The sequence below is a fragment of the Scleropages formosus genome, chromosome 4 (assembly GCF_900964775.1).
Source record: "Scleropages formosus chromosome 4, fSclFor1.1, whole genome shotgun sequence".
Classification (NCBI taxonomy): domain Eukaryota; kingdom Metazoa; phylum Chordata; class Actinopteri; order Osteoglossiformes; family Osteoglossidae; genus Scleropages; species Scleropages formosus.
In genome coordinates this window covers 26,268,758-26,288,103 of record NC_041809.1, presented here as the reverse complement: position 1 = coordinate 26,288,103, position 19,346 = coordinate 26,268,758, and the positions used below count along the sequence as shown (strand labels likewise).

Genomic DNA, 19,346 nt, shown 5'->3' with positions numbered 1-19,346 from the left:
AAAAATGAATATGCATTAGCACAATGTGCGTTTGTTTTCTTAAGTGTCCATGCATAATGTGTGTCATAAATGAAATTTAAAAAGTAAACACAAATCACCTCTTCTATCACACGTTTCAAGGCAGAGTTAAACAGTTGGTGTCTGAAACCCAAAAGGTTTTGCCCCTCATTGGTGTCAGTCTGACAACTGTACGTTTAAATGTACTGTGTTATCTTCTAAGTTACTATGGAATTAATGGCTTTTAGCATAAATAAAGGCATAATAAAGCACGTGAGGAAATGGCAGAAAGCAGCACAGGAAATGAAATAAAACTCCTGTGGCCACAGGATTGAAAGCTCTAAGGGTTCAAGTCCATCCGGCAACACACCCATCCAGGACATGCTAATACTACACAGTTGTAGTTCTCTGGAAGTTTCCTGTCTGTTTTGCAGGTGCTGTTCACCGAATCTGGCAGCATGAAATGCAAGGCCTGGCAGGGCTCAACCCAGCAAAGTTCTCTCTAGGTGATTGAGCACCAAAAATGGGTCAGGGAGGGGAGAAACAGATAAATAAGATTATTATACATAATGAGATGAGCTTGAATAGTACCATCTATAGAGATCATCAGACAGGTGACTAGTTCTGCAGAATATACTAAGGAAAACTGGTGGGCCGTAAGTCTAAATTTAAATGCATCCAATAAAAGGACATCTATAACACTGGCTGATACACTATACCACAGTTTAAGAAGCCTATAAATGAAGGCCTTACTGACAACAGTTTGTTTAAAAAATTATAAGCACACATGCATCCTGTGACCAAAGAGCACATTCTGGTTTATACATATTAATAAAATAATGTTACAGCTGTTTCTGGTATTTTTGCATTATCCCAAATTAATTGTACCATAGTTCCTTGAGAGTAAGGCTGTCTACCACAGACAAATACATACACAAACTATGTGTTATACGTGTCGTTGCTTGGACGATATGGTGGATAGGTCAGGGTGACAGCAGGAAACAGCAAATTTTGTCTCAGGCTGGAATCAGACTCTCTTATACATGGTCTCCCGGTTGGCAAGCCTACTCCTTCTGCATGGCTACGGATATTTCAAGAAATTAGTAACATTTGAGAAAGGTCAATAGTTTTAAGTACATTACAATTTAGTTTGACTTCTTGAGCAAGGGTCTGACTTGAGTCATGACCAAAGCTTGGTCATAACGATGTTTTCATGAAATGAATGGTACTAACTATAACCTGAATTTTGTATGTATGTGTGGTCACATTACTGGAAAAGAAACAAGGGCTGTTCTTGTTAATTTTTTCAACTAAGTGAGAACAGCATGGAGCAGTGAGTACGTTTTTTTGCAGAGTACAATACTATCATACTGTAGTCATCAGTAGGTTCCTTAACAGTAGCATCAGAATTTAAAAGAGGTTTTAACATCAATTAACGTGAGAGTGAACACCAGGGGGGGTGCGGTGGCGCAGTGGGTTGGTGGACAGGGTCCTGCTCTCCGGTGGGTCTGGGGTTCGAGTCCCGCTTGGGGTGCCTTGCGACGGACTGGCGTCCCGTCCTGGGCGTGTCCCCTCCCTCTCCAGCCTTACGCCCTGAGTTGCCGGGTTAGGCTCCGGTTCCCCGCGACCCCGAATGGGACAAGCGGTTCAGAAAGTGAGAGTGAGTGAGTGAACACCACCATTAGGTACCTTGTTTCTGAGCTCTCCTACATAACGATTTTGTGGAGAGCTGCAGCAAATCACAGGTGGTTAAATAGTGACCAAAGATTTCCTGAGCGTAACAAAACTGGCATTAATTTCAGAGCTAATACATAAATGTAGCATAGCGTAATAATGGAAGCCTGTTGAACCAGTAAGAAGTTGCTGAAACCCTTCTGAGTCAAAGAGAGACAGTAAAGTTTTCATAGACTCTCCAGTTCCAGCAGTATCGCCTAACTACTTCTTACGTCCCAGAAGAACGAACCTGGCTTGTCCTACATGGAAAAGGCGGGCTAAATTTACTGTCGCACTTTCGCAATTTATAAAATAGTTTCTAAACTTGTAGATATATCCTCGGAGACAAATTAGATTTCTTTTTCTACATGGTATATTAATACATTTGCATTTTTACACAACGCTTTAAGGCTGTGATTAAATTGCCGAAAGCGCTGAAACAGAACTCCTGTAAAATTAAAGATGGCCGCTTCTGGTAAACAGTAAGTAATATTTTCTTTCTAGATTTTATGTAATAATTTATAACAGGCCAACGTGGAAATAAAATTTAGCAAACGCATAAGCACATTTTGAAGGATATCGCCAATCCGTGAAACAGCTCATGCTTTATCGTAAATCGAGATAATATACTACTTTGCCCCTCGTCAGTGACAGAGGAGGAAGTTGAAGCGTTCGACGGCGTAGTGCACACTGACTGTGGGCATTAGATTCGCATATTTTAGCTCATTTGTTTTAATAATGTTTGTGCCATGTAGTTCCGACGCACATGTATGCGAAGGTAGAAACTTGTAACAATTAAGAATGCGGATCATATAGGCATAATATCATGTGCTGTCTGCTGTTGTCATTGCATTGGCCTGATTGGCAGAGTGAGTGAAGTGGCATCATGGCCTCTCAGCATCTTACATTTCTGAATTATAGTGAGTTAAATTGATTTTATCTGTGTGAACAAAATACACGCGATCATTATGTGCTCTCTGACGTAATCACTGGGTGGGTGTCGTTAGGTATCATACTTACTTGGTTCCAAGACCTGTTTGAACGAAATCTTATGTACTAAATATGCTACAGACCCTGTGTGACGTGTTTTCTTGTGATATTATTATAAGCTCTTCAGGCGCTTATATTTCCCAGCTGCTCATCATTTGGAAGTTCTGAGTTTTGCAGAGTAAACGAATGACCCATTTACATTTATCATTGTTTCTTCAGCGGACACCTTCTCACCAAGGTGGTTTATGATGTTAAATAATCTTTAGCGTAACGGTTAGAGCCCCTTTTGAACTCAGAGAATCCAGGTTTGAATCCCATCTCCTGTGTTTTAGGACCTTGGGTAAGATCTGTACCCTAAAATAGCTTCAGTAAAAAATTGCCCGTATGTATAAATGAGTAAGTACAGTAGCTTAACACTAAGTTGCTTTGGAGAAGACCATCAGTTAAATAAATAAATAAATGTGAATATAATAAATAGATTTATCTGTTTATATAGCAGGGTATTCTTACTGTAACCATTTATGGCTTTAGAAAGGATACTACACCAGGAGTTCTTGTCCAGAGACCTTCTGATTGCAAGGCATCAGCTCTAACCCCTACGCTACCTACTGTCTCATGTAGCTGAGGTTACACCGAAATTGTGTCTTCTCGTTAGGTACGGATTAATCCTACCCCGCAAAGGCTCTTCAAAAGATGCTGCTCTGCCTCGGCCCTCTATCTTCGGGGACGATTCCGATGATGAAGTAAGCAAAGCAGTCCTACCTACTTCTGTTTTGTGATGAGTGGTGACAGAACACTTAAATCAGATAAACCAAACAAGGGCTTTTATGTTGAGGGTCTTATACTAAATGTAACCACATGTAAATCAGTATTCTAGGCTTTATTTCATTGACTGCTTATATGTGTATTTGTGTGGAGTTGTAATGGGGGGCGCAGTGGTGCAGTGGGTTGGACTGGCCTCCCGTCCTGGGTGTGTCCCCTCCCCCTCCAGCCTTACTCCCCGTGTTGCCGGGTTAGGCTCCGGCTCCCCGCAACCCCGTATGGGACAAGCGATTTCAGATGATGTGTGTGTGGAGTTGTATATTTCACAATTGGTAATGGTAATGGACTATGTTTACTCTCTGTGTTTTCTCAGACAACTGTTGGCGAGAGTCTGCAGAAAGAGGCAGCAAAAAGGAAAATGATGAAGCAGGTAGGGTTTGGGAGGAAAAGCAGAGAAGAGTGACACCATAGATTACTAATGTCGAGGATAGGATTTGGACATCCCTGTGATGATTGAGATACTAGTTAACTTTGGTTGCTCTGGACCCTAGACTCGCCTGGAGATGCAGAAGGCCTTGGAGCAAGACAGCAGTGTGTATGAGTATGACAACGTATACGATGACATTCAGAAGCAGAAGGAAGACAGCAACAGGCGAGCACTAGGTAGCGCTGATAGGAAGGTAAGAAGACATATTGAAGCGGAACTGAGGGGCCCTGGGTAGGTGAACAGAAGGAGGTGCAGACACAGTCATATAATGTTAAGCATTTACTGCAGACCTTTGAAAGTACATTTATCCAGGGTGTTGTTCTGCGTCTTCTGCTTTCCGAACCTCTCGCCACCTAGTGAAAATCTTAGTGTCTTAACTATGACTTCATTGGCCTCTTTCCACTTCCTGCTTGCCAGCCCAAGTATATCACACAGCTGCTCCAGGCTGTGGAGGAGAGGAAGAAGGAGCAGGAACGAAGGGAAGAGAGGAAAATCCAGAAGGAGAGGGAGCAGGAGGGAGATGAGTTCAAGGACAAGGAAGCCTTTGTAACCACAGCCTACAAGCAGAAGCTTCAGGAAAGGAAGGAGGAGGAGGAGAGGGAGAGGCGTGAGGCTGCACTGGAAGGTGAGGGCTGTGAGTGATGTGTGGCAGGTGCTGTCTGGGTGTGTAAAGTTTATCTTACAAGTGAGATATCATAAAGTACCACAGAACAAAATACCATAGGAGTTCTGTATGTAAAACATTATAGTGCACGTATATATTGCCTTTTCTGTGTAAATATTGTGTTGTATTCATGTTTGTTTTGCAGCTGCCATGGACGTAAAGAAACAGAAAGATCTCAGCGGGTTCTATAGACACCTGCTAAATCAGACAGTAGGAGAGGAGAGCCGACCTGAACCCTCAGCACACAGGTGAGATCCATGTACTGAAGCAGAAAGAAACAGCTCTGCATACTGGATAACACTAATCTCATCACAGGTGAATGCGATCTAAGAAAGGTCATTCTCCATTTTTACTGTTGAATGTAACATCTCTGTACAGGGAACAGAAAATAGGGGATGTTTCTGCAGCAGCCAAGGATCAAACTCCTTCTCCACTTGCTACAGCTGCCAAAGATTCAGACAGCCACAGTGACACTGAGGCAGACCGTGGCCAAAAGGCAGAGTTCAGCAAGCCGACCTCCAACAGTTCCCACTCCAGGCGGCATTACAGGCAGCGGTCACCATCCTCCGAGAGCATAGAGGAGCGAGAAGATGAGAGGGAGGGAAAGGGACGAACAAGGGAAGACAGGGAGGAAGAGAGGCGTAGGGAGAGAAGGAACCACAAGGATAAGGACAGAGAGCGTAATGACAGGGATAGTAGCCGTAAGGAAGAAAGGGAGCGGAGGAGAGACAGGGAGGAGGACAGAAGCCGAGGGAGGAGAGACAGGGAGGAGGAGAGGAGCAGAGGGTGGAGAGACAGGGAGGAGAGGATAGAGAGGAGGGAAAGGAGGAACAGCAGCCCTAGGGAAAGAGGGAGGGATAGAAATGGTATGAAAGACAGAGACAGGGAAAGAGACAAAGAACGTGAGAGGGCGAAGGAAAGGGAACGTGACAGGGAGAAGGAGAGGAAGGCCAGAGAAGATGAGAAAGACCAGAATAAGGTGGATGAAAAACCACAGCTCCAGGAGGAGGAGGAGGAGAAGAAAAATAAGCGTGAACAAGGAGATGGAGAGGACAGCACCAATGCTGATCTTGGCCCCAAGCCCAACAAGTTTGCCAAGCGCAGTAGTGATGTGACTGTGACCTCTGCCAGGGAAAGGTACCTGGCCAGACAGCTTGCCCGCTCAGCAGCGAAGACCTACATTGAGAAGGATGAAGACTGACATCCCAGAAGCGAAATGCAAGGTCAGAGAGTCGACCCCGACAGTTGTAGCTAATGGTGGAACTCCAGCTGCAGTCAGTAAGCAAGTCATGCAGTTAAGACCCAGAAACTTAATATGAAAGGATGAAAAGGGTGACAGTTTGACATTTATACAGTCAGCAGGACTATCAACAGTGTGTTTCTGCTCTCACTTTTTCCTTGATGTACAGAAATAGTGAATTGTTAATAAGGATGTATATGGTCTGGAAATAAAAATTGTAGTGCTGTTTTTCTTTGAGGTTTATAGTACTTCTGCACAGAAGTTTCCACACTTGTTGGACAGAAACATTACATGGATCATGGAAGTATTTTTCTTTACAGTCCTACTGGAAAAAAATAGAAATATACAACTAGTGTAACAAATTGGTGCATACAGAGCAAATTTACAAGAGAATGCTGTAGAGGATAACGGTGACAACACTGGCAAAGACTACATTCAGTATTCTGAACACAGACAAGATGCTTTTCTGTAGTTCTACAATCAGAGTTGGAGAGGGAAGTACAACTGTACTGACTGCCAAAATGTCTCATACACTGTAAAATTTGATTTAGTGAAGTAGCTGTTTAAGTAACTCTTACTGGGAGACCTGATCAGTTTGGTACATGCCATTGCACAACACAGATCTTAACTCGCAGCAGTCAGTTCTTGCTCCATTCCAGGTGAAAAATTACTAGGTAGTTTAGCAGTTAACTAGTTTTATTTCCATGCTACAAAGAATATTAAACTGTGCATACTGAACAATATCTATCTTATGCAGTTAGTAAAAAGACTATGTATTAAACATTTGTGAGGCAACCAACTATGGCATGATATTACCTAGATTATATTACAAACAATCATAACAGTGATTATATAAACAATAAATTGACATCAGTGATAAAGATTTAGATTTGTTATAGGTCAGTGATGGGAAACTTCACCTTGACCCAAAGACCTTGTACTCAGCTCCCTCTTTCTTGCAAATGACCTAGAGGGAATGTCTGGATCATTCTTCACACAGTACTGGTATTCCTGGTAACTTGATGGATACATATCTCCCTTACAGGTTCTGGGGTGATGCTCTTTAAAAGGCGCTGTGGTGTGTGGGGTACAAAGAGAATGTAGTGATGTTTTATTAGTAAAAGAAATATGAAACATGTAGAACATGACACCCATCTCTTACGTAGCAGGGTTCAATACATTGCAAAATTACTAGTTTGTCATACGATGGGTTATAAATTTAATACAACAGCATTTTTACTCAGTACACTGTCATTCTCCATTGATAAATGCTTTGCACAATCCTGAAACAACCACATGCTTATGTACTCAACCACGCACAGGTATTTCCTGACCGTATAAATCCCAATCACATTTAAGTGTTCAGAGCAGTGATTCAAGGCAGCAGAGTAAACATGGAATGAACACACATTGGAACATTTCAGAAAATTACAATATAATAAATTAACCATGTACAGGAACTTAATTCTGCAAAATTAAGGCAAAACGGGAGAATGTTTTATCACACAGATGGCCTCAACCAATTCCAAGCATAAACTCAAACATATCACAACTGAAATAACAGTTCTATTATTATTATTATTATTACTATTATCAATAATAATTTAGGTGATGTTTTCTCTGAGGCAACTTACACTTAAGCTACTTCAGTTATTTACCCATGAATACAGCAGTAATTTTTATTGTATAAATTCAGGTTAAGCACCTTGTTCAAGAGTATTGCAGCAGAAGGTAGGATGTGAATCTGGGTCATTATAGAAACTACAAACATGTAACTTATCTCTTTAAATCATTGTGACACACCGGCTTCTTTCTGGGAGTCGGACTGAGGACAGACTCAAGGTGAATGTAAGATGAGTGCTTTTATTTATGCTATTTAGAGAAACAGTGAATGGTGAGGGATAAGATGAGATATGCCCTGTTTTCCTTCCTTACGACCATGTTTTAAATTGAACATATTGTCTGTCCTCCTTTCATGCCACCTTGGTCACAAGCATGTAGCCACTATCATATGAATACCTTTAATAACAATAACCTTACACTTCTGCAAATAAAGCCTTAATCTTGCAATCAAATGAAGATTCTCTAGAATCAAACACTGGCCTCCAATACTAAAGAGCACCTCTGACAGCATATTGTCTGTGTGTTTTTCAGAGTGACATAGGCAGTGTTCTTAAGTATTTAATTTATATCTTAAATACCTGGGAGCCAAAAGATCAAAATATTTGTGTACTGTGTATCATGTACCATGTCTCACACACTGAGTTTGTGATGAAGACTCTGGACCACTGCAACCCTGTGCTCAACAAGCAACCATTAATGATGAATGAATAAATGAAAGTATAACATTAAAAGACAAGTTATGAATACAATTTGTTACAAATAAGAAACTATTTTGGAACTGCCATAATCACACACAAAAATACCTTTTATTTCAGTCTTTAATTTTAGATGACATGATTTTTTGTTGGTGAACTGGTTACATTTTAATTAATAAGAACGTTAATTTGATCTCCTTACAACTGAAATTTGCTTAAAAGGGTTATTTCACAGAACAAATGAATCCCATTAAGGGAGGGATTAGTATATTTCAAGGGTGCTCTCCTTTAATTCTGCTGTTAAATTTCTCTCTGCTCTCACTCACCTGCCTGAATGTTCCTCTTGTGGACAGTAGGTAGTAGACCATATAGCAGGGCACACAGATGAGGGGGGAGGCACCAATGATATAACCCAGAATAGCACTCCATGGGGGATACAAGTAGCCAAAAAGTTTTATTTCCAGTGGGGAAGCCAGGAAGCTGCCCAAGATGAACTGTCAGAGAAGAACAGTCAGTCAGTTACAAAGATATTCATTTAGCCATTTTCATGCTACTATGTCCTGTGTACTGCTGTTCTACAAAGAATCATGTAAATGCATTTTGTAAGCTAGTGAGTGGTAAAACCCTGGCAGGAGGCAGGCTGAGAAGGCTGAGAAAAAGAAGAGTAGAAGCCTTGGAGGTCGAGCCAGGACTGTTGGCTTGCTTGCCGTTTTTGTTGTAATTTTTTTAGTAGCATTTCTGTTTGTGTGTTTTAGTTGTTTTACAAAGCTTTGTTTTATCAGCTCTAAAAGGGCCCTGTCCCCAATGAGGTTTGTAAATTAATAATTTTTAAAATGTACTGTCCTGTGCTGAAATCCCACCTTTGTGGCCACCTTTACCTAACAACTGCCCACAAGTTGTACACTCGGATATAGTACTTAAAGCTTTCAAAGGTCTGGAAGCCAAAATTTTTTAGTTAAATTTCTTTCCATCATTGATATTCTTAAACTTACCTCATTTATAACCCCTTTTGCACCTCAAGTCAAGTAACCCACAACCCTTCCCCATGTACACTTATTCCCTCCCTAAATACCCCTCACCAGGAGAAAACAGGGGCAGATGGCCCTCCAGCACACCCTCCAGAACTGCCCTGGAAGGAAACCCAGCATCACCTGCACATCTCGGCAGAAACGAGATGTACCTGCAGAGAAAAGTTGAGAGAAGTTTCTCCCACTTAACAAATCTATAGCCTTTAGGTTTAACAGCTGGTTTATCATGATAGAGTTTACCATAGAACCAGGACACAGCAGCAATTTCCAGAAAGACCACAGCAATGAGAGCAGGGCCAGTGGCATATTCCTCCAGGAGCTTCACAATGTATGCTCCTCCCTGGGGAGGATGCATCAAAGGAGCAGGTAAAAAGGGTGGTGAGTGCATGGTTATATTTATGTGTGTCTGACACAAACAGGACTAATTCAATATATCTGGATAGAATCCCTGCTCAGAGCCAAATGCCAGGTGTATCTGTCAACTCTCCAGTGGCCCATTCACACATCTACAGTATGTAGAACATGGTAGACAGGGCATTGATAACACACCCATAAACGGTCCACAATATAGAGGATCCCCAATAGCAGACACACTTACATAACATACAGTGGAGAGGGCTCCCAAGTAGCACAAACACACCAGGCCTAGGACCACCCACTCTCTCCTCCTTCCCAGGACCTGGGGGTACTCATCTAGCATGGCAGTAATCAACCCCTCCAACCCTGCAAACTGGGAGTTGAAATAAAAATGAAGGACAGTAGGAGAAAAGATATCAAAATGAAAAAAGAGAGAATGAGGAAGAGGCTGAAAAAGGCCAAAAAGAGGATAAACTCATTTTAATGGTTCTAATTCAAGGCCTACATTATCATACAGGCAATAAGCACCTGACTGAGTAAGGCACATGGACAGCACAGAAAGGCCATGATTTCATAAGCAGAGGTGCCTTTACAAAGAGAATTTAATGAAAGTACAGGTAAAGGTATGTTATCATGCAGATGGACCCCTGGGATGGTGCACCAAACACACACATACACCCGAGACCTGGCTAAGGCCTGGGTGTCTGCTTAAAAGGCCATGAGAAAACGGATTAACTGGGGTTCACACCCAGGTCCTCAAAGGAGGCTGACAGAGGTGTGGGGGAAGAAGTAAAGAGAGAAAGGAAAAAATGAAGCATTGAGAAAATGAAGAAGTATTTTTAAAAAGCCACAGTTTGTTTTCTGAGGAAGACAGAACTGGACATGGAGAGATCCTGTATGAGGGGATAGCAGATCTGGGATCACTGTCTGGGGACAACTTTGTTCTGATCCTGACCGTGCTGTCCAATCCCAGAGTGATGATCATGAGGAAGAATATAATGGCAAAGAAGTTGGCTGCAGGCATGCTGGCAATGGCCTCAGCACAGATGATGAAAAGCAGACTTGGACCTTAAACAGAAAGCAGATTGAGACATTTTTCAATTTTCCTTACTAATTAATATATTTATATATTTACATATTTGTGTCATTTAAACACTAGTATATATTTTTTTACTACTGCTTTCATTTCAAACTACGGAAGTTATTAGTATTGATGCACATTTCTAAAAGTTATTTTATTATTATTATTAGGTAATGTATGTATTTTTTACTATTTTGAAATTTTTACTTTTTTTATTAGTGCTATTTTTTTCCTTCTTCACGTTTCTAGTGATGTCCCTTATCAATCTCCCCTGTAATTCATTTGTTATGAATCATGGAATAAACTTCAGAAATGAAAATGCTATGTCAGGGGTGTCCACTGTGTGGCCTAAGAACTGCCATTCCACATAATACAACCGACAAAAACATTTGTAAAATTATTAATATACTGTATATCTACCATAAATATTAGAAATACTATTGAATCATGATAATGCTGTTAGACATACTTGAACATGCACCGCACCTTAATAAAATAAAATAATAATTTTTGAATTTAGACATTAAAAATGCAGTAAGTCTTTTACTATGATTTTTACACATGCAGCCCTCAGAGCGGTTCACAAAAATGACCGCAACCTATGACCAAAAAAGGTCGGACACCTCTGTGTTACATGCATCTCTAGACTACTCTGGATGGAGCTTAGCTGTGATTTTCATGGAAGAATAGGATGGAAGGTGAGACTGGTTGGAGACTTGCCACTCACCTATATCCCTGGCCACGGCATCCACGCCTTGCTGCCGCACCTCTGCCATGTATCCCAACACAGTGAATATGACCAACCCAGAGAGCATGCTTGTCAGGCAGTTGATGGAGCTGGTCAACAAAGCATCCCTGGGAGAGAAAAGGAAACAGGAGGCAAAAACAAACAGAGTTATAAGAGACAAAGATACATTCTTATTTTTGCAGCTGTTACCTATATTTGCTTTATTGCCTTGTCATTTTGAAAAATTGCTGTACACACACTTGTAGCAGTTGTTGTGAAAGGGGTTGTAACTGGCTAGGGCCAGCAGTACGCCAAAACCAGGCCCCAGAGAGAAGAATATCTGGACAGCAGCATCTACCCAAACCTGAGTGAGAAAATGAAAGTGGGAAAAGTTGGAAACATTAAAAAAGACGGGGTACAAAAAGACATCTTACAATTAAACTGTTTTGTTACAAAACCACTCAGTGGACTGTTGTTTCATTCAAAACAAAGACCTCACTTTACAAACATCATGAAGATGGGGAATCTTAAGTCACAATTTACTGTTATTGTCTGCAATGTGTAAAATACAATTTTATGGTACTAACAGTCTAATATTTATATAAAAAAACTTGGAAAACACTTTTATTACCTCATTTATCTTTAATATTTCTATTTTCCCATAATAATTGTCTTTTCTTACTAGCACTATCATTACTTGTCAGTCACTATGCTGCTAATATGTAACTAAAAATTCACCTAATAGCAAAATAATGTAAAGCAGGACTGTTATTTGCTGAAGAAATAATGGAAAGTTCATAAATATGGATCAATGTAACAACTAAAAGACTCTTTAACATGCAGACATATTCAGTTTTTCGCCTTTTTGCAAGAGGTGCCTTGAATTAATTTTTTAAGCTTTTTAATGCACTTCAGATGCACAAAGAGAAAATACAGAAAGCTGAGTCACACTGTATAAATCCACAATTTGTACAAAAAAAACACAAAGGAAGGCAGTAGAAGAAAGGAAAGATCTGATCCTGTATAGAAGCAAACTGTGGGATAAGCGTCACCTATTACAAAACTTCTTTAACCAAATACATTAGCACATCAATTGATTTTGATGTGATGGATGCTATACTGTATTTTATATTCATCTTACCTTTATCTTCTTATTTTATCTAATTATTGTATTTGATTTCTAATCTAATTACTGAACTTGATAACTTTCCATTTTGAATTCTTAGCTATTTTACTGATTTAAATTGACATTAATATTTATTCATTTTACAGATGCTTCTCTCCAAAGCAATGTACAATGACAAACGATATGACGCACATTTATAATTTTATAATAAGTAACTGGCATTTGGGTAATATTTTTAGGTTGGTGTACATACATTATGGTAACAAAGAGAATGGATGCAGCAGTAGCAGGAGGCAACAAGAATACACACACACACACATTTTCAGAACCCCTTGTCCCATACGGGGTCGCGGGGAACCGGAGCCTACCCGGCAACACAGGGCGTAAGAATAATTAAAAAAAAATAGAGAAGCATACTTGTATTTCTTTTCCAACTTAAAATGAGTTCCTCTCTACATCTAGAGATCTATCTATTGGGTTAAAGTATCTTACAGCTGCTTATGGTCCTAGACATCACTAAAAACATGCTGTAGTGACACAACTAAATGCAACACAATTATGGCTGCTGTGTTCCAAATGTTGGCAAATACTGGCAATGTTGGATTGCTGGAAAACATCAATTATTGGTGACAAGACTAAAGTGGTGCATACATCCTGATTTGTTAGTATTCATAACTTTGAAAATTCATACATTCAAAGCAAGGCCTAACTCCACCCCTTTTTTGTTCCCTAAATCTCAATTTTAGTTTTTCACATTTTAGCTTTAATTCAGTTCCCTGTATATTTTCTTAATTTAACTTTAATCATATTCTTTTGTCTTTTTAAAAATATTTTTTCTCTCTCTTTTAATATATTGTCTTGTTTGCACAGTCTACAGAGCTGACTAGATTAACATTTCACTACAGGTTGTATGTGTGTATAACTGTGTACGTGAGAAATAAAATCTTGAATCTTGAATCTTACCGTAGTACTGAGCAGCTTCCACCAATCAGGTTTTAGATAATAGACCACACCTCTCCATGCCCCAGGAAGGGTAGCACCTCGAATAAGCAGCACCAGGAGGACCAAATAGGGCAAGGTGGCTGTCAACCACACTACCTGAGGGAGAGCCAGGTCTGCCATCATTCACCCGTTATGAAATGAACAAGCCAAACTGTTACAGTATCAAACAGGCTTGATACACATTTGTTACAGTGGGCAGAGCATAGTCCTTGTATGTTTGACTGAGTCTTCCAGGAGACCTAGTCTCCAAAAGCATTGCTCTCGGAAAACCATTTCCTCGTTGACAGCCAGCCGCCAGATGTTGATAGAAAAACCAGAGTGGTCACAGACATGGTTGAGAACTCAGCATTTTAAATCTTTTACAGGTTTTGCAATTTTTGCTCATGTTATGAGTAAAAGAAGCTCTCCAGATGGCTTCTTATTCTCTGTCATTAGTGAGATATTTTACCTCTATATGATCTTTGCCATGGAATGCAACCCTCTGTTCTGCTGAGGTGTTTCAGCCTTCCGGGACCTCTGGTATCTGCTCACTGCCCTCCATACTAGGTGACCTCTGTCCTACCAAGGTGTTTTGCACTCTAATCTTTAGCAGTGATATGCTGCCCTAAACACTCCCTGTCCTCACTTTTTTCCATTTTTCTTTCCCACCTTGCCTGAGGTCTTCACCCCTTTCCAGATGCTGAAGTAGACTACAGTGAAGATTAAGAGGAGACACAGGGCCAGCTGCCAGTTCACTGCTCCTAGTTCGTGCAGGCCTGGGGACAGGTGCAGCTGCAGGATGTGTCGTCTAAAATGTGCGTATGGTGGAGGAGACATTGAAGCAGGTAAAAAGGAGAGATGAGGATTTAGGTAGAAGAAGGAGGCATAGAAGGAGGGAGGGAAATGAAGGGGCAAGAACCAAAACAGAGGAAAGGCAAAAGGAAAGAGAGGTGTAAGTTGGAGGAATGGGAAAAAAGGAGACAACATTAAAGACCAGAAAAGGAGTAGGAGCAGAGAAGGGAAAAACAGGAAGAAACACGAAGCAGGTAAGAAAGAGGAAGAAAGGGACAAAAATTAGGGGTTTAAACAAATTGTGTTTGACATTCTCACACAGTAATAATGTCAGAGAAAAATGGAGCAGCAGAGTGTGAGGGAGAGCCAAAACACAAGACAGAAAGGCGAAGCATACGCTGCAGATGGACAAATGAAAACATGAGTGGTTTAATGAAAACAGGAAACCCTGGCGCCACAGAAGACTAGAGAAGTGATTCAACCCTTTCCAGAAAATGTAACAAAAACCTAATAAATCTCATACCAAAAGTGGAATTATAACATGGGAAGACTTTTTTAAATAAAGAGAAAACCTCAGTGCAGTTTAAAGAAAACATTTTTGGTACATATCAAATAAGCATAAACTATAATCTGTCACATTATGAACTCACTATTTTTGTTGGATTTTGGTCTCCAATCCTTCTGCACCATCTACAGTAGTTGTCTTACGATTGGCGGACGTCTCCTTACACCAGCACTCTCCGGCAAGTTGCCCCCATATCCATGCGCTCCTGTCTGGCTCTTCTTCTCCTACCACCTCTGCACCCATCTCCCACCTTTGCTGCATACTGTCCCAGACCTCTCAACAACACACACTTACATGTAGAACTCCTCTGCAGGGGAGGTAGAGCCATTTGTCCATGAAGTGTTGGGATTGCCAGGTGTTAGATGGGTGCAGTTGGCGGTGTTCCAGGTGTTGAAACAGGTGGCCCAAGGCAAAGTGGTCTGGAAGGAGGACAGCAGGTAGTACATCGCCCAGGCCATTACTGTGTTGTAATAAAAGGCGATGTAGAGGCCAATGACACAGATGGAGAAGCCAATGCCTATATGGTGGGGTAAGAGGTGGGGTAACAGGAGTGATAAACTTTGGGATATAAAAGGTAGTAAATTGCAGCACATCTCTCCCTTGCAGCAGGTACTAATGCAAAGTGCTTTCAGTCCAAATGTGAAATAACTTTGGATAAGAGGTGTGAAAACATGAGCTGAGGAGTAAATATAATTTACTGAGCAAGATCTTTTCCTGACATGTTCCAATATACCCTCCCGCTTACCTTTGAAGATGGGGCAGATGTGCTTCCAGATAGAGATACAGCCACTCTGGTGGAACTGCCCCAGTGCCAGCTCCATGTAGAACAGAGGCACCCCTCCAAACAGTGCCATGAGAAGGTAGGGCAAGAGAAATGCTCCTGAAGGAGAGGTTTGAGCTATTCTTTGTGAAAAACTAACACATTGACATACCCTGTGTCTTTGAAGACAACCTCTTTTAGCTCAGGGTATGTTAGACTGGAAACCATTAAAAAACATTGAAAGGGCATCATAGGATTAGGGTTAAATACTTAGGGTTAGACACCTATCAAGCAAACCCCATGTGAACAGCAAATCAGATGAACAACATGTAGTTGTGGATTTTTAAAAAAACATTTAATAGCATTTTCCTTGAATTCCTTGAAAAATTCTTCAATTTCCTTAAACATTAATCTCTAACCCAGTTAATCCATATTAGGCTCATCTTTCCGCAAAGCCTCGATAATTGCAAAGAAGCTGGGAGCAGGCACCCTCTGTCAAAATTCCAAACCAGGGGCATAAAAATCAAGTTAATTGATTAGTTCATTTCACAACCTGCATCTTTCTCAATCTCTCTCTCATCGACTGTCACTTACCTCCTCCATTCTGGTAGCAGATGTAAGGGAAACGCCACACATTCCCCAGGTCTACAGCATACCCGATGACTGACAACAGGAAGTCCATCTTCTTTCTCCAAGTCTTTCTGGACTGACTCAGACTGGCCTGCTCTACCAACAGCATTCTCGCACCCCTGAGGTCATGACCCTGAGAGCCCGGGCTGACTCTGCCATCCCTGGGGATTTGAGCTGAAGAGGTGTGACCCCTATTCAGAAGTAACCTAGGGGTAGAGTCTGCCTGAGCCACACTCAGTTGTCTATCATTCTCATGAAATGCTTCCCTTCTTTCACTTTCTCCCATGCAGTCTTCCTCTATCGTCCCCATCTTCTCTTTGGCACAGATGGGTGTTCGAGGTGGTTCGTCAATGGCAATGCTGAGGCTCAGTGCCACCGTGCCTGTCAGACAAAGAGGGCTGAAGATAAGGTACAGTATGAAGGGGGTGAGAACTCTCAAGGTACTTTGTTCCTCACCCACGAAATGAAGGAACATCTGCCTGACACTTCCTCCTTCTTGAACAAGCTCAGGCCTGGCTAGAGAAATACAGATTGCCTTTGTGTCATTGGGTTTACACCACAGCAGTCCATTCATCCATCCCTTATCAATACCTGCTTGTCCATCACAGGGTTGTGGTGGTCTGGAGCCTATCCTGGAAACATGTGAGTTGTACACCCTGGCATACATCACAGGGAAATTGCACACAAAATAATTCACTTAAATGTACATACACTAAGGGCAATTTAGAAGCCTGTAAGGGTAAGCCTGGAGCCTGTAAGGGTAAGCAGGGAACACCCCGGACAGTACGTTAGTCCATGACATAACACCCAACCAATATCAAGAACCGCCTGTCCCGACTGGGGTCCTGGCGAGCCGGAGCCTATCCCGGAGACATTGGGTGCAAAGCTGAATGGGCGGGGCACACCCTGGATGGGACACAAGTACATAACACCCAGTTCTGCAAAAGATATTAATAACATCATCTTTATTTTGTCCCCTAAGAATTTTGTGAATTTGGAAATTATGGTTTCAAAGGTGATGAGAATCAGCTGCTGGTCCTGAAGGAATCCAACCTGTTGACTTGTTTACCGCGTCCTAACCATGCAGCATCCCTGTTCACCCCATAGTTAGGGAATGTTTTGTCAAAACTGTAAACGACCTTATTTCCACAAGGAAAGGTGAACTTACTGTACCACACAGGAAAAAATAGGAACGGATGGGGAAAAAAACTGTACAAAATGCCGGCCTTGCGCTGGACACTTAGTCCGAACCAGTGACTCTCTTGCGCTGTTTCGATGATCGATCCGGATGAAAGAATGGCAGAAACGCCTGTCGCGACGCAGGGTAGTTTCAAACACCGTGACCGAAAGACGTGTGGGGTGGAAAAAATAGAGTTTCTGTCCTGCTTCAGGAAACTAGCGGGACGAAATGTTCCGCAGTGAAACGCACGTTACCGAGGGCTCGCGCCCCTCACTCGGACAGTTCCTGCGCGCGACAACGCAGCAATCAATGCACATTTTCACCAACGAATTTCACTCACTAGCAATCGTTGAAGGACCGCCCCCCCCAACCGCAAAGGCGGGTCGTGGTGTTTCGGAGCCTATGCCGAAGGCACGGAGCGCAAGGCCAGTCAGGTACACGCTGGGAGGGACACCACCCCATAACAGGGCAGTGCTACTCGCACACGTACACTATCATGTACAACTTAAGAGTCATCTACTCGTTTGGAATATATAACATATCCGTGGACTATGGAAAGAACCAGGAACCCGCGGGAAACCCACGCGAAACAGCGGGACAATACACAAATTCCACACCGCCTGAGGCGGATTCGAATTGAACCGCCCAGGAACTCTGAGGCAGGAGCGCTACGCGCAGCACCACTCAGAAAATGCCTGGAAGTCCTAAAAAAAAAAAAAAAAAAAAAAACAAACAAACACAAGTTGACTGATTGAGAAGTTTATCCAGCATCTTGAATTTGCTCAGTTATTCACAGCCCGTTATAAATTTAAGAAATGGCAGTGGGCTGGCAATTTTAAACCACAAATAACGACGCGGAGCTATTTTGCAGGCTCGCGCCGGCTTGGATTGTTCCGGAAAGTCTCGCGGCGCGTTTCGGTCTAACACGGCGACTCCGCTCGCGCTCAGAAACCCAAAGCTGCAGTGAAGTAACATTACTGCGAAAACACTGTGATAAACACAAGAACAACCGCAACATTTCACGTGACAGAGTGTGGAACGTGGGGTGTCCCGTGCCCTCGCTTATTTCACGAAAAAGTCCATAGTAAATCCAGCAGATTTTCTTAGGTGATACACAAAGATTTCATAGCTTCAGCAGTCAGTGAGCCATCATGTCATAGCTATTTTTCCATGTCAATCTAATTAAAGTATTTTGGTCAAAGATATAACATTGTGTGCAAATGGCCCCGGGGGGCTGTACCTCAAGAGCAAGGCAGCAAACTAACTTTTTCGTAACCTTTATAACCTTTTACCTTCACTGTTGAACACAGCTTGAGAGAAGCAGGGAAGCCATGCAATGATGCAAAGAAATTGATGTGATGCATAAAAAAAACAAGACTTTGACATGAAGGTGTTTCCTTCTACCTGCTGAATGGGAAGCTCAGATGTCTGTACGCACAAGACCCACCCTTTGAGACGGATTTCCTTCGTCGGCTGCGCCTCTGCAGAGTGATGCTGATCTCTCAAGGCTGCTCCTCAGCACTCTCTCCTGTCCCTTTGTCTCTCTCTCTCCCCATCACACACACATCACCACCCCCTTCTGCTCTATCACTTTGTCCTCCTGCCCTATTCGACTTTCCTCTCAACATTCAAATCTGAGAAGAAAAACAATGGAACCAGATGGACGAAGTCCTTGTTCTAGAGTTAAGGCTCCAACACACCCGAGAGCACCATCACATCATCTTGCCATCAGCAGCTTTTGAAGACTTCTCTCACACACAAACACACACGCACAGTCGAACCCTGTCAGAGGACAATAATCTCTCCTTCCGCGGCCTTTCCTTTCTGCTGTTCATGCTGGTAGCTATTTGCTTTAGACTGTTGTTCTCTGATGTGTATATAATTAACCAGCAGTAACAAAAAAGTTTTTATGTTGGACCACAAAACAAAATTGTGACTTAAAAAATAG

The 19,346-nt window shown here is 41.9% G+C and overlaps 2 protein-coding genes across 3 annotated transcripts; one reads left to right on the top strand and one right to left on the bottom strand.

Annotated features, from left to right (window-relative positions):
• Nucleotides 1-2,161: 2,161 nt before the first annotated feature.
• nsrp1 (nuclear speckle splicing regulatory protein 1) lies at nucleotides 2,162-6,056 on the top strand. Its single transcript, XM_018730696.1, has 7 exons — nucleotides 2,162-2,192; nucleotides 3,356-3,443; nucleotides 3,836-3,892; nucleotides 4,014-4,142; nucleotides 4,367-4,574; nucleotides 4,759-4,861; nucleotides 4,992-6,056. Exons 1-7 carry the CDS (start codon nucleotides 2,173-2,175, stop codon nucleotides 5,812-5,814), a joined length of 1,428 nt encoding a protein of 475 aa, XP_018586212.1. The 5' UTR covers nucleotides 2,162-2,172; the 3' UTR covers nucleotides 5,815-6,056.
• Nucleotides 6,057-6,186: 130 nt separating this feature from the next.
• On the bottom strand, nucleotides 6,187-16,835 carry LOC108921278 (sodium-dependent serotonin transporter-like). 2 transcript variants are annotated; one of them, XM_018730695.1, is made up of 14 exons: nucleotides 16,675-16,835; nucleotides 16,183-16,599; nucleotides 15,574-15,708; nucleotides 15,123-15,345; nucleotides 14,141-14,279; nucleotides 13,454-13,588; nucleotides 11,625-11,728; nucleotides 11,365-11,492; nucleotides 10,512-10,624; nucleotides 9,798-9,929; nucleotides 9,440-9,539; nucleotides 9,251-9,351; nucleotides 8,498-8,665; nucleotides 6,187-6,926 (listed from the first exon to the last, which is right to left on the bottom strand). In XM_018730695.1, exons 1-14 carry the CDS (start codon nucleotides 16,790-16,792, stop codon nucleotides 6,846-6,848), a joined length of 2,094 nt encoding a protein of 697 aa, XP_018586211.1. In that variant the 5' UTR covers nucleotides 16,793-16,835; the 3' UTR covers nucleotides 6,187-6,845. The 2 variants fall into 2 exon arrangements, with proteins under 2 accessions (XP_018586211.1, XP_018586210.1); XM_018730694.1 differs by lacking the exons at nucleotides 9,251-9,351; nucleotides 9,440-9,539; nucleotides 9,798-9,929.
• Between the last annotated feature and the right edge of the window lie 2,511 nt (nucleotides 16,836-19,346).